We start from the raw sequence: 16,682 nt of genomic DNA, 5'->3' as shown, positions 1-16,682 counted from the left end.
CGAAACACAGATGTGATAAAGAAGACGACACTGGCATTTAAAGATTATGCAGCGGCTTTGAGCCAGTTGTGCTTCCTGTCTTTTTCCAGATTTTCCACAGACGATTACGATTGTGCTCCTCTTGTGCTTAATGATCTTCTTAATCATCTCGGGGCTCAGAGGATCACTTTAAATGACTGGAATTTCATCGTGGCTTGTTTACATCTAAAGAGGCAGCAGACACTGCCTCCAATAGCATCACACACGCTCACTTACTATCCTTTAAACCTAAGGACTACTAGGTGTATCAAAGACCAGCAGATACATCACGTCAAGCTTGTTTATTTCACTCAGTTTTAATGGAGAGCCGATTGCTGTTTGGCATCAGCTCTGATCTATAAATATCACCAGTTATAGCATGAAAAATTGATACTGTATCTAAAGGCTGGGGGATTATGGTTTGATAGGCTTTGTTGAAAATATTAAGTGGATGCAAATCATTCAACGCTGATAGCGTACAGTTTTGCACTTTGCCGCTTGGTTAAATCTTATCTTTACCAGAGATTAAAGCAAATACAGTTTCTCAGCTGGGGCAGCTCTAGGCTAAAGTTGAATTATTTGCATATATTCTACAAGAAAAGCATTTATTTGTAAAAGCTACACTGGAACAGGCCAATCTGCACTGGTTATTTATGGGGAAAAGTGCATTTATTTGCAAAAATGTCAGGGTTGTGCGCTGATCAGAGTCTTGCTTTCATTGGGTTTTAACACCATCTGAAAGTGTGCAAATAATCTTGTAGTAGAGCTGATAGAATGACTTAATCAACCGATATCATAATTTCAATAATTATTAATATTCTAGCCATTATTTACAAAAGGTCTTTAACATATTCAGCTTCAAAATGTGTTATGAAATCTCACGAAATAGCAAACTGAGTATTTTTTCTGCTACTGAGTGGGCTGTTGGCATATTTCACCAAAGAAGCCACTTGAAGATATAATCACACTCTGCTCATTTGAAACACTTTTGCCAGAAATTTAAACTGTTGCTTTTCAAATACATGACGAACATATTTCAGAATTTTGATACAATCTCTTTTTTTTTGTGCTTTCATTTGAAATTAATGAGTGAAAAAAAAATGGTAACATTTTGTCAAAGTGTATGATACTTTGTTTATTTCCTACCAACGTGATTCAGTCCAGTTCAAGTGTATCTGAAGTGTAATAAACACCTGTACCTCTATATTTGCATACTGATAAAAACATGAAATACTCTCAGTGGAGCTAAACCAACATGTGAATTAATCAGGTACTTCACTGACAGGTTTATAATCTCCAAGTATATTGCCAAAATTAATTAATTTTTTTTTCCAGGTCATTCTTTCATTTCTTCATTTTGGTCATTTCTTTAATTGTTACTTAGAGCCTTACTTTGTCTGTAAAATATCTTTAAAATTATATTCTTTTTGATAACATTAAGATATTCTGCTTTCTAAATACCTGACATCGGATTGGAAACTACATTCAAAGATTAAAAGATCAACCTCCTGTGGCTCAATTTTGATTTTAGTGTTTATGTTTTGTAGTGTGAAGGTCACCTTTCTTCAGCTATGCTACACAGTCAAACTGCAAAAAACAAAAAAAAAATCCCTGCCGTTTAAATCACTGATGTCAGAGCCTGTTTGATCAATACTGTGCAGAAATGAAGCGACTTTATTGACTCCCACATCTAGTTCAGTCCTAAAAAAAAGGTGGTAGTGGGGTGGAGAGTGGGGGGTAAAAGTCTAATCCAATAGGTGCATTGACAAGGCAGCAATTAGCCTAAATAATCACCTGAAAATGAAATTGACTACAACTGCTGCCGGTAGGGAAAAACGGTCATTAACTGATCTGCAGCATTTGCGGGGCAAGAGAACACAGCATTCACCAACAATACATAAATAGATGTGGGGATTTAGGTCTCCCACTCTATCCTCTCTCCAATCTGCTGTCTGAAAAAAAAAATCTATTTTCAAAGGGGGGAGGGAGCGGCACAGGTGACACAGGAAACAGTGGACAACACTGTGTGCACCTAAAACAAAAGAAAAATGAACTAGAATAAAATGAAGTTCTTAATGAAAAACTAGAAACTTCTGCAGATCGGTTTCTGTGCACATCTTCCAATAAATGATTCAGTTGAATCCTGCTGAGGCAATGCAATCAGTTTTTTAAAAAGCCCTATATATTCAACACCTTGTTGCTGTTACCTGCTTTGTTTGTAGGTTTCCAGCTTGTGACCTCTCGACTGAACCATCTTCCCAGCTGCGCCCGCCAGCCAAACACAGAAGAGCACAAACGCCGCATCCACCTGCATGGTTCACATTCCCCAGAGGACGGACCTCTCCTGTCAATCAGAATCCACTCCCCTCCTGGGTTCGGAGCACTCTGCCTTCCTGATACATTCCCTTCTCCAGCGCCTGAGCCGATAAGAAGGAGAAAAACAGCAAGAGAAGCAGCGGCGGCGACAGCAGCACACTGGGCTATTCTACGGCCTGAGTAGAAAACATCCTACGGTGCTTAATCTGCACAGTGGGAAAAGCAATTTTGACTAAACCCATAAATCCTTGAGCGTCAGATGGTACAGATTTGATCCCTCCAGCGGCGGATGTGCCTGCCTCTCTGTGCTCTGCTGCTCTCAGATACCCTGCACTCTGATGTGCTCTACTCCACTTTGCACCGCCCAGAAACACCAATTCTCACAGTGATGCAGTGTGCTCATTTGTAAGGTCAAGCTTCAGAGATACAGAGGCATAGAAGCTGAGAATGAAGAAGCTCTGAGGCTTACCAGCTCCTTCTGGTGCTGGAGTCTGATTTTGACACTTTTCCAAAAATGCATTTCTGCTTGATGCTTTTTGCAGGATTTTATGAGGTTTCATGACGGGTGAGTGATTATCTTCCATCCTGCTGTGGTGATATATATATATATATATATATATATATATATATATATATATATATATATATATATATATATATTTTTTTTTTTTTTTTTTTTTCTTTTCAAGAGACACAGATATGGGAATATTTTTGGATTTCCCCAAAAAATAATTACACAGGTAGATGTGTTGCCAGATCCAGCAGTAACGATGCCAACAGAGTTCCTCAACAAGGAAACTTTAAATCCACATCCTTCAGGTTATATATAATACTAAACATATTATATCAGTAAAGCTAATTATATTTTTATTATTTACCATGTTTACAATCAGTGATTTGGTCCTATGTATTTTCTTAATGATAATAAATATAAACACTACAGTATCTGGTAATGACAGCATACAACATTAAGTCTAAGCATCAATCGTCTTCAAAAAAAATGAAGCCAGCTGGAAGTTCAGTGCTTGTCTTTATTCAGTTTAGCAACACACGTGCGGCTGCATCGCTATTTATCTGTCAAAACGTGCTGTCCGAGTGAGCCAGTCAAAAAAAGGCCTCACCGCTGACGTCAACATCCGCCCGGACATGTGTCCCCTTTTCTTTTTTTCCCCCCTTTTGGCACTCTGAACAGTTGGATTATAAGATCACGAATTTGGGTTAGCTCCATCTACGTCAATCTAAAAATTGGTGTAAGTAATGTTAAGCATGGTTTGTTTGAGATTTACAGATTTGTATTTATTCATTTTTTTACAGTAGTAGTGCTGACCGAGCAAATGCATCAGCTACCTGCTGCAAAAACTGACACAGACAATCAACACCCAGGCATACAACACTAAAAACCAATAAAATCCATCCTTCTAGTTAAGCTTGAATCAAATTACAGCTTAAAAGCACAATCAGAATTTTGATTTCTTTTTAAATCGCTGTTATTATATTCTGCGAGGTTTTTAAAGAGTGAGTTCACACCAAATTTTGGAAAGATGAAAAAACATCGCTGCTCGTCAGCGGAGAAAATCCGATTATTGGGCTAATTGCTGTGACTCTTTGGTTCATATTTGTGTTTTAACAGAGCCATGTTAGAAGCTGAATAATAAAGTCAGCCAGCGCTGGAGAAATAGTTCTTTAGTCCCGGAAGACACACTTAAGACTTTCTGTCAAAGTTTTTCTTAGTGGTTCTGAAGTTTTAGCACAGCATGGCAATGCATTAAAGATGCATCTTTCAGTTCATTATCAAAGCTCTGATTTTTCCATAAAATTCAATTACAAGGCTCAGTGGGACGGTTTCTGTGTATATCACTTCTACATCTTTACTACTTCTTTTCAGTTATTATCCAACATGTATAGCAGTACAAATATATCTGTGATTACAGACCTGATAACCCAATAATAGGCATGACATAGTGATTAGTTAATGAGTGATGTCTAACCCTAACCCTATCTGCAAATATGATGACATTTATAAAAAGCTGCATATCTGCCGTATAGAATCATTTTTGCACTTTGAAACATGGTGCCATAAAGAGCTAAGGCCATTAAAATGTTTCTTATGTGTCAAAAAGATGTTTTTTTAGCACAAGGGAAGGGGGAGTAAAAACAAAACACACAAACATACACACACACACACACACACACACAACCCTCTGCAGTTCAAATTCAGATCAAATCCAGGAGTGGGTGATGCAATCATCTACATGCTGCTGAAAGCTTACTCCCATCCAGATAGTAACTGCATTGTGAGGATTGCCAATTTTTGATTTCTCAGGTGCATTTAATATGATTTAAGCTGCTGCTAGTGATAGAGTAAATACATAAAACATAAGCAGACATGTCCATCATCTCATCGATTACTGATTACCTGACAGACAGGCTGCGGTATGTGAGACTGAGCAGTATAGGAGCTACACAGGGGCCTGCAGCGTCTCCATTGCTACTCACGTTGTGCACCTCAAACTTTTAGCACAACTCCAGGTCATGCCATCTACAGAAATACTCTGACAATTCAGCAGTGGTTGGAAATATTAGTGATGGGCAGGAGGAGGAGTACAGAGCACTAAAAATAGTGATCGACGTCAGTATGAAGAGGACGGCTACACGACTCGTGTCTATCCTGGGACAGAATGTTGATGTTGTGGGGGAGTACAAGAACCCGGGCATCTACATTGACAACAACAACAAAAAAGGGTAGGATGAGAAGGCTCTGTTTCCTAAGGAAGCTGAGATTCTTTGATGTGTACAGCAAGATGATGGATCCTGAACCATACACACTGCCAGACAGGAGTGGCGCACATTCTCCAAACAACAATAAGAATGCATCATCATTTCAACTTCCGTAACAAAATCACTAATGTGTCTTCCGCATTCTCAATAAAGCAATTATTTATAATAATTTGTTTTTGTTGCATTAATATAGCATCCATGAGTGTCAGTCCCTGTTAAAACTGATATTGAAAGACTGGAATATGTTAATCTGTAGTATGACATCTATTTTGCGTCATGAGGGGCTGACATATTTTTAAACTGTTATTTATTTATTGTGGAAATCGTCTTCGTTCCCATGGCACAAACAGAGTAATAACACCAAAAGCAAAACTATCAAACTAAAAATATCAGTGAAATATGGGTCAAATTGCTATTTTAAAGCCCCTTGTTGCACAGACTTTCACAATAAGTGATTTTCTTCCAAACTGGCACAGGGGATTACAGGGTATCTGTATCTTACCTGTTCTACCCCTCTACTCGACCCACATACAAGAGGTCGCCGTGCACCGGTCACACACAGCATTAAGCTCCTGTGCTGGCTGCAACATCTGTGCCTTAATGTAGCCAGAAGCTCTTAAAACACTCCCACGTGTTTACGCTGTGCCTATGAGTGCTGGGTTTGAGCCCTTTTTCTTTTTTCCCTGCGCTGCAGCTCCGTCACACTCTAGCCTTAGCCAATGAATAATCGCCGTTTCAATTTTTGCTCAATTTTGCCCTGAATTTAGTCTGTCAGACTGACAGCGTGCCCGTTTTCTCACACTTTATGCAAAATGTCAAGTCATGTGTCCTCTGTTAAAATCTTAAAGGTGATCTGGACTGCATTTCCCACCTGTTAACGCCTTCCTTTAGAGTACGATGGGCTGGATTTGTGCCTGAGAGGCAACGATGAGGGTTAAATCATGCTAATATTGTAGCTTAGTCATTGGTTGACGCAGTCCTGGCGCGGTATTGTAAAGTTTACTGAGAGCTCAAAGCTAAAACAGCTACTTGGATACTGAAGTCTTGAATATGTTTCTATGATATCAACCACGATCGGTTGCATAAAGGTTAGCTTAAACACTGCTACACAGTCACAGACGTGCTCCGGTGAAAATGAACTAAAGGTTTGTTTTGGTCGGTTTCGAGTTGAAGCTAAGCTAAAGGGAGGCGCGCTGGGTTGTCGTTTACTACCAGCTGGAAAAAAGTGCTAGCACTGAGAGCTGAATCGAGATGAGTGTTTCACGGGAAATTAAACGTAAGTACCGCTTTCAGTTTACGTTTTTTGGGCACGTTTAACGGCTATTGTTATGTGACTATTAAAATTAAGTAACTGTTACATCTCAATTGTTTGCAGAGCTGCAGAAAGCAAAGAGCAAAGCCCAGAGCAGCAACAACTTAAAGGAGGAAGCCAACATCTGTAATCAGCTAGGAGAGCTGCTGTCCAGGAGCGGTGTGTATAGTCTGCCCAATATCAGCACTGTGTTATTTTAGCACTGCGAGTACTGCAGTTATGGATTGTTTTTGATTCTCCGCTCTTCCTGTCACAGCGTCACCATGTCTTATAGATCACCAACACTCTCGAATAATCTTGATTTTTCTAATAATTTTTGTCCCTTTACTTTATAACTGTGCAGGTGATCCTAAAACAATCTTTCAAAAGTGGATAAAAGTGCCATTACTTGCATATTTACTCCCACCTGGAGCCACTTGAATTTCAGTATTTTCCAGTTTGACCATGGCTGCTTCTTAGTACACAGCTGTGTCACTGTAGAGTTTAATCACGGGATACATTTCAGAGGCTTTACATTCATATGCTTTCTTATGCTTTTGTCTTCAAGTGAGTCAAATTTCATCTGGTGCCGATCAAGGTTATTAACTAAAACCCAAAACTAGATGTGAAAAGCATTTAAATTAACTAAGATAAAACTAGAATGTAGAAAAAAGTTAATGATTTTTGTGAACTTGGAAAACTAAAACAATAAACGATAAATAGTGGACGCTTTGGCATTTATTTGGTAAAAATTTTTTATCACAGCTTGCCTGATGAAGCTTTGAAGTACATGTTTATTAAGATTCTGGATGTCAACAACACAGTGAGCCAACTGCTTTTAAAAAGTTCTACTTTCATTATGATACCAGTATGGATCCTGCCTCTGACATGTGCCCGCCATACAATAATAATTAAATCTAAAATTAGCCCTGAAACTAATAAAAACTAAACTGAAATGAGCAAACTGCAAGGTTATGTGCTGCACTACAATTCATCTGATGACTTTGATTAACGTAAACAGTTTGAGCAAAGGATGCAATGATATTCAGTCTAGTAATTCATTTATTCTTTATATGCTTTTTCATACCAACAACATTTTGTTTGCAGTGTAATTTTTTCTTTTGCCTTCCTCATGCAAAGTGTAACATTTACCTTTCTGCTTCATGTGTGTCTCAGGTGATTATCAGGCTGCCATTAGGGAGCACCAGCAGGAGTTGGCTCTCTCTGAAGTGTTAATTGATGTGATTGGACGAGCTGTGGCCAATCGTAAGATAGGAGAGTGCTTTGCAGAGTTGGGCAACATTGAGGCAGCTTTAAAAGTAAGTAAACTGACGCTTTATCAAAGTGATAAACTTCTAATTCAAGTGGTGTTTAGGACCTGCATAAGTGGATGTGTGTCTCTTCTTCAGCACCAGCGTCTTCACCTGGACCTGGCTCGATCTGTCAGAGATCATGCTGAAGAGCAAAGGGCGCTGGCCACTATCGGTCGGACCTACCTCTTCCGTTATGAAACGGACCAATCGAGGAAGAGCTTGGAGGAAGCAGAGGAGGCCTTCAGGAAGAGCTTGGGCATTGTGGATGACCGGCTGGAAGGTGTGTACTGTTTGTATCGTCCCAGTGGTTTTTAATGGGCGATTTCTTTGTTTCGTTATTCCTAATCCTCTACCTGGCTGCAGGGACTGTGCCACAGCGAGAGATCAATGAGATGAAGGCGCGTCTCTTCCTCAATCTGGGTCTGGTCTGTGATCATCTGGGCGAGCACAAACGCTGCAGCGAGTTCATCCGGCGAAGTGTATTTATTGCCGAGTAAGAACATCCTAAACTTTGCTCCACGTCTAAGCATGTCGATCTTTTTCATCGACAGCTTTTAATCGGCTTATTTTGTATAACTGTCAACTGAGATATCGCCGTTATTCCCCTGTAAAGGAAGAGCCAGCTGCTGGAGGATCTCTACCGTGCAAACTTTAACCTGGGCAACATCTACTTCCGTAACGGTCAACGCTCTAATTCGGTCCGCTGCTTAGAGCAGGCCAAAGAGTGCGCCCGGAAGATTAAAGACAAATTTAGTGAGAGCGAGTGCTTTCACTGCATCGGCAAGGTACGAGCTCCACCATATCCTCTTATTTTCTCCTGTTGCGATCATGCAGGTTTTGAAGTGCATGTGTGTCTTTAATTCTTAACATGCGATGCTAACAGGTGCAGCTGTCTCTGGGTGACTTTGTAGCAGCGCGACGATCTCTGAAGAAAGCGGTCTTGCTGGGTTCCCAGCAGCCGCTGGACAGACAGACGGTGAAGATAGCTTTCAAATATGGTGAGTGAACGGTTAGATATGTTTTTTTTGTTTTGTTTTTTACTTGCTTGTAGCTGCATGGATGGTACAGTGTATTTCTTTCCTATCACGTAGCTGACCGAGGCTGTAAATTAGAGGAAGAGCTGGGGGAAGATCAGGGCAAAAAACCCAGCTCCCATCAGGCTGTCGAGTTGGCAGAGCAGCTTGGGGATCTCTGCTGTAAAGTTGGCTGCTACAGCAAAGCTCTGGAAGCTTATCAAGCTCAGGTGAGAAGCATCAAAAGAGTCACATGGCTAATTCTCACATTTTTTTCACTTTTTTTTTTTTTTAATAGTTGCAACATAGAGTCTAAATGTGACTTGTCTAAAGCGGTGTTGGTTTTGTTGTGTAGCTAAAGGGTGCTGAGGCGTTGGGAAAGCCTGCCAGGGAGCTGGCTGTCATCCACGTGTCCCTGGCTGCCACCTACGCAGACCTGAAACAACACAGCAAGTCAGTGGAGCACTACAGAAAGGAGCTGGCGTTACGACAGGGCAGCTCTACAGAGGTGATCTGCAAATTCACCCGTCTGCCCTGTGGTAGACATGAATGTGTGACTTATTACTTATATTTGTGCGCGTCAGGAGTGTAGCACGTGGCTAAACATCGCAGCAGCTCAGGAGGAGAGCGGCTGTGCTTTGGAGGATGTGGAGAGGAGCTACAATACAGCTTTACGCTGTGCTCAGGAGTCTGGACAGGCCAGACTGCAGGTGAGAGATAAATTAGTCAGCTGTGTTGAAAACTAAGCAGAAATTTAAGATGTCTTGTAAAGGCGCGGTGATGAATATCATGCACGACCAAAACGCACATTGACTTCCACAGAAGCGCGTGTTGAGGCTCTGGCTGGCGTCCCAGAGACGAAGCGGCTCATCGGATGCTGACAACACCGAGGCGAGGCTGCAGGAGCTGTGTGCTTCGGAGGGCTGGAATCCAGATGGGAGTGATGGTGAGGAGGAAGAGGAGGAGGAAATGGAGAACAGCGAACCGCTGGATGACAGTGATGTCATCCTCTCAGACTCAGGTAAAATGTGCGCGGGTAACTCTATCCGGAAAGCACTGACATCTCTATACAGAGGGATGCTTTGATTCACGTTACTTTTCATGTGGTTTGTAGACGATGATCTGGAGGGTTATGACAAGATGGTGTCAGGGAGGAGGAAAACAGGACGGGTGAGCGATGTGCGAGTTGTCATTTCTTCTTTGTAGACTGCGGTTTAGATCTTCATTCTTGGCCTTTTTTGTGTCTGTCTTTCTGCTTTAGTGGAACAAGCGGAACGAGAAGGGAGAGACGTCTCTTCACAGAGCATGCATAGATGGGAATCTGAAGCAGGTCCAGTACCTGGTAGAACAGGTATAAAGAAGATGATTCATTATTTTAATCCAATAAGTTTTTAACTCTTGGAATCAGGAGGGAAAACATAAAGTTGAGCACCATCAACATATAAACTGATTCACTCGTTGATGGTTGGTCACTATAATAAACAGTTCAGGCTTGAGGCTTTCTGCTTAACTCAACAGAACAAGTGCAGCAACAAACTTCTTGGACTTGAACTTCTTGTCTGAGTTTTTTAAATATTTACCACCTTAAAAAAAACAACAACCCTGCATCATGCAGTTTGATGAGAACATCGATTGGCTCAAATATAAATGATTTATTAGGAGTGTTCATGAAGATTGTATGGAGGAAAAAAAATGTACAGACAGAATCTGTAACGTCGAAGAGCCTGATGAAAGCTTTTGTTTCTTTGCATATCAGGGTCACCCAGTGAACCCCAGGGACTACTGTGGCTGGACTCCCCTCCATGAAGCCTGCAACCATGGTCACTATGGTAAGTTCTGTCAGAGTCTCTGGAAAACTGCACCCGCTCCCTCGCTCATCTTTCTCTGCTCTTCGTGCAGATATCGTGGCTCTGCTCTTGGAGCACGGCGCTAACGTTAACGACCCCGGTGGCCCTTTATGCGAGGGTGTGACTCCTCTCCACGACGCCGTCGCATGTGGCAATTTAGAAGTCACAAGGCTCTTGGTGGAACGAGGGGCCTGTGTCACACTGCGCAACTCCAAGGTTTGTGTGTTTGGCTGTGTTCAACCTGAAAGTCCATTTCAGCAGGATTTTCTTTGCTGGCAGAAGGTGGCGGTAAAATATCTTCTTTATTTAAAAAAAACAAACATGTCTTCCACACTTTAATGGATGACTTTCCTAACAGTGTTACAAACTTACGGGTCACACTGACCACATTGACAAGATTTACATACAGTTAGTGTGCACAGTCTTCATAGGTTCAAAAGTTATTGGACAAACATCATTTTAAATATAAAGACTGTTCTTAATACTTGGATGAGGAAAAATCAATTTCAAAAGTGGTTGTAATTGTAGGGTGATTAAAATCAGAGTAATTTGTTCGTTTTTCCTGGTTCTCGCTGCTGAGGCTGATTATAAAAATATTTTTAAAGTTATGAATCTCTCTGATAAAAGTTTTACTTTCTGTTACTCTGGTTAGGAATGAAATCCTGGACCATGCTTTCTGTTGGCAATATTGAATTCACCCCCACCTCCTTTGGAGAAAGTCCAGTCTGCTGAACTTGTGCGCCTTAATCTCACATTTTTATCTCCACCAGGGTGAAACTGCTTTGGACACCTTGCGTCAGTGGCAGAGGACCTACAGCAGGGAGCTGGATCATGAGACCAGGCAGAAGTGTATTGCTACAGAGAGACTTCTGAGGAAGGCGCTAGCAGGAGGAGGTGAAGCTCTTGCATCATTGCACTGCGTTAGCCTCGGTCTGCCTTTTTATACCTGCTTTCAAACGCTCGTGTTTCTCACTTATCTCTTCCGACCACAGTGCCTGCAGCTCCGGCCCCGGCCAAGCCTTTTGATGCCCTGCAGGACAGCCAGCTGTTTGATGCGGAGAGTTCTGAGCCACTCTCGTCCACTGGAGGGGGCTCTTTCTCCCGCCAAGACTGGCCGCGAAGCAGGAGCTCGGAGGTGAAAGCGTCAGGCGCCAGCCGCAAACAGCGGCAGACCAATGGCTCAACACAGCGGAACAGAGCCAGGGGAACAGAAGCTGCTGTACTGTATGGGGTAATGTCTGATGATGCTTTCAGTGTGGACAGACAGAATACATCATGTCTTTTCACAAGTGTAGTAGATTCATCTATATTGTACAAGCAGAATTCTTCAGATCTTTGATGTGTAATATATATATTTTTTAGATTAATAGCAGCAGCTCAGATGACAGCGAGCCTGACACCCCGGTTAGTCCTCTCCGTCCTGTCCGTCCTAGACAAGGTTTCCCAGCAGCTCAGAGTCAGAAAGAACCTCCTGCGAACAAAGAAGCTGCCTCAGCTCCCACCTCAGGACAGGAAGGCATCAGGCAGGCCCCTACGCCGTCTGTGTTTGCCCGAGAAGAGTACCACAGTGCCATCAGAGGCTTGGGCAGCGCCAAAACACTTCTCCAGGGTCTCTCGCAGCCTCAGCTCTCCAGCACACCTGCCGTTTCTTCCAGCACCAAATCAGCTCTTGTTCCCGAGGACGAGTATCTGGCTGATGACTGGTTGGAAGACGATTTGGTGGAGATCCAGCCGAAGAAAAAGCGGAGGCTTCAGATGGAGCAGAATGGGCCAAGAGTAGAGGAAACTGCTTCGTCTTCTGCAGCTCGAAGTCAAAACAAGCATTTAAACTTGGACACAACCTGCAGAGGTAATTAGTCTGGATTTGTTTGGTTTTTCTTTTTCTTGGTTTTGCCAGTTTTGTAGCTTGTTGTGCCCTTTTTCTTTCAGGATCTGCAGTTTCCTCCCTCTCCAGTAGAGGCCTCTCTCAGAGAAAGAACAGCTTGGGGAAGCCTCACCAGGTCAAAATGACTCAGATACCAGGTGTGGCCAGACTGGGGAGAAGAGAAGTCAACCGGTCACACAGTCCCACTGTTACAGAAGATGACGATTCGAGATCAGACACACCGCCCCCACTTCTCCTTATCCATGCTCAGGTCAGAAGTGGAATGCTCTTTTGCTGTTTGTTAGTTACGGATGGAGTAACACTAAGGAAATACACACAACACAGTGATTGTGAATAAGTCACTCCAAGTGTGAAAAGGTGATAGTCAGAGTGAGACTACACATGAATTATTCAGGAAATGCACACTCAGTGAGAGAATAACTATAATTCAGTGTCACTAGGGGATCTAAGTTAAAGATGATGTGTCTTCATTTCTGATTCATTTGAACAGTGATGAATGTGGACGTAAATGAGTGTGAGCTGATCAAAACTGGGGAGCTGTTTTTACATATTTCTGCAGCCTGGATGCCGTGGGCTTTGTCAGGAGTAAAAGATGACATCGCTCATTTCGGATCTTATATATAGTTATACCTTGGTGTTTTGTAGCATCAGCTGACAAACTTTTACTTTCCTGATGTTTAGACTTTCTGATTCCTCCACAGACTCTGCTTTGTCTTTCTACTAAGAGTTGACGACATTAAATACAGATGTTTTAACAGTGCTTGAATGTTTTATTTTGTTTACTCTAGCCTCCAACTCAAACTTTGGCTGCTCCTATGCCCACGTCACTTCCTCCACCAATCAGAATGAGGGTCCGGGTTCAGGAAGACGTCTTCCTGATCCCAGTTCCACAAAGGTCGGTGAAAAGTTTTAAGTTTGAGCAGTATATAAAAATAAATCCCAATCTGATTGGTATAGTATTTTTTTGTTGTTGTTGTTGTTGTTAATTTCTGTTTAATCACCTCCCATTGCTCTGCATCCCAGTGAGGCCAACTCCTGCTCTGTGTCGTGGCTGTGTGAGCAGGCAGCTCAGCGTTACTACCAGAAATGTGGCCTCCTGCCTCGTCTCTCTCTGCAGAAAGAAGGCGCTCTGCTCTCCCCGCAGGACCAGCTACTGGCCGTCCTGCACACAAATGAAGAGGTGAGGTGACACTGAGGAGAGCCAGAAGTGACCATACTTGGACCACAGACAATTTAAAAGATGCTGAAGACTACCATGATTGGTTTATGAAGTCTGATCACGAGTCTTTAAGGCAAATGTTGTCACCGTTGCTATCTTGGATTTAAAAAATAAAACAAAACACAGTGACAAGAGGACTGCTATGACTGTGAAACAGCTTGCATGTCAGCCAGTGAGCATACTCCTTTTCTTAGACACAGTATGACCCAAATTCATAAAATAGACTTTCTCATAGACACAGAGGTCTTTTTGAAATCACTGATAGAAGGAATGCAGGTTCTAGGTCCTTCCACAATGACTTTGTTTTTCTTACCCAGATGAGGCATGCAGGTTTTAGACTGTATGATTCTGGTAAGGTGAAGGGCTGACTATGTTAACAAGCTGCCTGAGAAACAACAATCTGAGAAACTGTAAAGATTAGAACCATTTCTATTACCAGACTGGATGCTGACTTGCTTTAGGAGCCAGCTTCCAGGAGACACTGAAGGAATCACAGTTTTTGGGATTGAATCCTTGGCTTCACTTTCCCGCACCAGTGCAGGATAACTGATGGGTTTGTGTTGCAGGTTCTGGCTGAAGTTTGCTCGTGGGATCTCCCTCCTCTCCCTGAGCGATACAAGAAGGCCTGTCAAAGTCTGTCAGTGGGTGAGCAACACAGAGGAAATGCATTATAAAACGCACACATGTGCATTTTTGTATTCTGTTATGAAGTACCGTCTCTTTCTACCTGTAGATGAGAACAAGCGTGTCTCCCGGCTATGTGAGGTTCAGGACCGGGGTTTCTCCGTGTCAGTGTGCGGACTCGGTTTGGCCGCCTCTTCCCTCAGCCCGCTCCTCCGTGCCCTAAAACTTCAGGCCAGCCTCACTGAGCTGCGAATTTCTGGAAACCGTATGTCTGACGACCTTCTCCCTGAGCTGATTGCCACAACGCTCACCATGCCTCGTCTGCAGCTGCTGGACATTTCTGCCAACTGCATTACAGGGGACGGCCTGGAGAAGGCTGTAAATGCTTTAAAGGGACAGAGTGCACCTGCATTCCCGGTAAGGGCCTCAGCTAGCCAATACTGGCAGCTCCAGGTTTACCATCTAACCTGTATTTAACTACCTCTGTTCTTAATAACTACCTTAGATCTTAATAACAAGCTAACGTGATTCGTATCAATGATATCTGTCAGAGAGAATTGGCTCTCGTGATCATTTGCTTTTTCTGCTCGTTTCCTCTCAAAGTGCCTGGAGGAGCTGGACCTCAGTATGAACCCACTGGGGGACGGCGTGTCTGAGTCTCTGTCCTGTCTGCTGTCCTGCTGCCCTGTGCTAGCCAAGCTGTCTCTGCAGGCCTGTGGCCTCACTGCTCGTTTCCTTCAGCAGCATCGACTGCTGCTAGCCAGCGCGCTCACAGGTGACTCTCTAACAAGCAGCTGACTGAAGCCTTAAGCTTCACTGAACTCCCACCCATAAGCAAAACTGCAACTAACTTTACATCTTCTGAACGTTCAGGCACAGGCCATTTGAAAGCAGTGTGCCTGTCCCACAATCCCCTGGGCTCCACCGGCTTTGAGCTGGTGTTAAAGACTCTGCCCCTCCACTGCCTCACACACGTGGACCTGTCAGCTGTCTGCAGAGGGCCTGCTGATTACCCGGCACTGGAACACCTCGCCAAAGTCCTTTCACAGGTGTGCACGCAAAAATCATGCAATGTCATTTATTGTCGAAAGATATAACTGTGCAATCAGGTTAAGATTTTTGTGTTTTTGCAGGACGAGTGCTCTCTGACCCACCTCAGCCTGGCTGCAAATGGGCTGACAGACAGCAGCGTAGCTACCTTGGCGAGGTTTGTGTGTGCGGGTGTCATTTCTACGGCTCAGTTATTACTCATGTTATTAGGACTTTGCCTTTGTTTAAATTGTCACTCTTTACTGGCCTGTTGGACTTTTTATTATTATTTCACAGGTGCCTCTCGTCGTGTCCCACACTGGTGAGTCTGAATCTGTCAGGAAATCCGTCTGTTACATCAGCGGGACTTCACAACATCCTGGCGTCTGTCAGAGAGGCCCGTCGACCACTGACACTTCTAAACCTCGAAGGTATGCATATGTGTGAACTTGGAGATACTCCATGGACATGGAGTTTCACACTAATTCACAATTTGGATTTCTTTGATGTTTTTTTATCACCTGTGCAAAGTTGTACTTGGCAACAGTTTGTTTCTTGCTATCAGTCTGTTTCCTTTTGACACATTTCTAAGTTTGAACATTTAGTATGTATGCACAGAGGTGTTACATGATGAGTACACACACAGACATTACAATATAGACGTGTGGTTTGAAGATTAAAAAAAAAAAAAAAAAAAGATTAGTTGTGAATTAATTTTCCATTTTATGGAGCAGAAAACATTGCTGGATGCTAGCTAATAGGCTACATTTGGATGTCAAATATTTATAGGGGGGAAAATGGAAATTATGGATATGAAATAAAATGTTTCTTTGTTGCTTAACCTGCAGGTTGTCAGGTCTCTGGCCCCTGGGAGAGTCAAGACCTGGACAGTTTGTCAGAGCTGGTCCAGGATATCCGTCTTTGCTCTCAGGCCCTCAACAAGCTGGACCGACAGACCTTGAAGCAGCAATGGGACAGGACTCAGTCACACGGACACTTTCTCGACCGAAACTCCAAGTGCCTCCTCTCTGCCACCTCCACTTGAGGGTGGCAGGTGTGTTCATAATAAATAATTAATAATGAATTATTAATTTCATAATAATTCATAATAAAAGTGGTAATTTTTATAAACATTTTGGTTAATGAGGCTACACCAAAAAGAAACAAGATAAAAACAAAATAAAGTGACATGGTGTCCACCAACAGTCTGTTGATAGCTTGTGTTTTATGCATTTTTGTCTGCCTTATTTATACATGTAAAGCTCTGTATCTGTATAAAGAGTTTGTGTTAGTGTGTGAGAGGTTGATTTAAAAAAAAAAAAAACCCAAACACAATTAAAGTAACTGAC

The 16,682-nt window shown here is 42.6% G+C and overlaps 2 protein-coding genes across 3 annotated transcripts in view; one reads left to right on the top strand and one right to left on the bottom strand.

Moving 5' to 3' along the window:
* Positions 1-5,771, bottom strand: part of LOC146552442 (gamma-aminobutyric acid receptor subunit rho-1-like) — a 19,697-nt gene extending 13,926 nt beyond the window's left edge. Inside the window, exons 1-2 of one of the 2 annotated variants that reach the window (XM_085256467.1) lie at positions 5,615-5,771; positions 2,226-2,435 (exon numbers count right to left, since the gene is read on the bottom strand). In XM_085256467.1, the coding sequence (XP_085112593.1) occupies positions 2,226-2,332 (107 nt within the window). In that variant the 5' untranslated portion in view covers positions 2,333-2,435; positions 5,615-5,771. Of the gene's footprint in view, positions 1-2,225; positions 2,771-5,614 lie in introns of those variants that run through there. The other variant, XM_085256465.1, reaches the window with a different exon arrangement.
* On the top strand, positions 5,693-16,682 carry tonsl (tonsoku-like, DNA repair protein). The gene is made up of 28 exons (XM_085256464.1): positions 5,693-6,388; positions 6,488-6,583; positions 7,580-7,722; positions 7,813-7,996; positions 8,080-8,209; positions 8,330-8,501; positions 8,600-8,714; positions 8,808-8,959; positions 9,085-9,237; positions 9,314-9,439; positions 9,552-9,750; positions 9,844-9,899; positions 9,991-10,080; positions 10,486-10,558; positions 10,629-10,792; positions 11,347-11,470; positions 11,569-11,807; positions 11,939-12,425; positions 12,506-12,711; positions 13,250-13,356; positions 13,485-13,641; positions 14,247-14,325; positions 14,414-14,721; positions 14,908-15,079; positions 15,178-15,353; positions 15,438-15,511; positions 15,631-15,764; positions 16,182-16,682. Exons 1-28 carry the CDS (start codon positions 6,364-6,366, stop codon positions 16,376-16,378), a joined length of 4,338 nt encoding a protein of 1,445 aa, XP_085112590.1. The 5' UTR covers positions 5,693-6,363; the 3' UTR covers positions 16,379-16,682.

This window comes from Mchenga conophoros, linkage group LG19 (assembly GCF_057382185.1).
Source record: "Mchenga conophoros isolate Kocher_MC1m ecotype Shallow Benthic linkage group LG19, M_conophoros_male_GT1.1, whole genome shotgun sequence".
Taxonomy (NCBI): domain Eukaryota; kingdom Metazoa; phylum Chordata; class Actinopteri; order Cichliformes; family Cichlidae; genus Mchenga; species Mchenga conophoros.
The sequence above is the reverse complement of the archived record's forward strand: the minus strand, read 5'-3'. Positions and strand labels throughout refer to the sequence as shown.

Coding starts and splice junctions, on each gene's coding strand:
- tonsl (XM_085256464.1), top strand. CDS start 6,364: ATGAGTGTTTCACGGGAAATTAAAC. Junction 9,440..9,551: donor CTGGACAGGCCAGACTGCAG/GTGAGAGATAAA, acceptor TGACTTCCACAG/AAGCGCGTGTTGAGGCTCTG. Junction 13,357..13,484: donor CTGATCCCAGTTCCACAAAG/GTCGGTGAAAAG, acceptor TCTGCATCCCAG/TGAGGCCAACTCCTGCTCTG.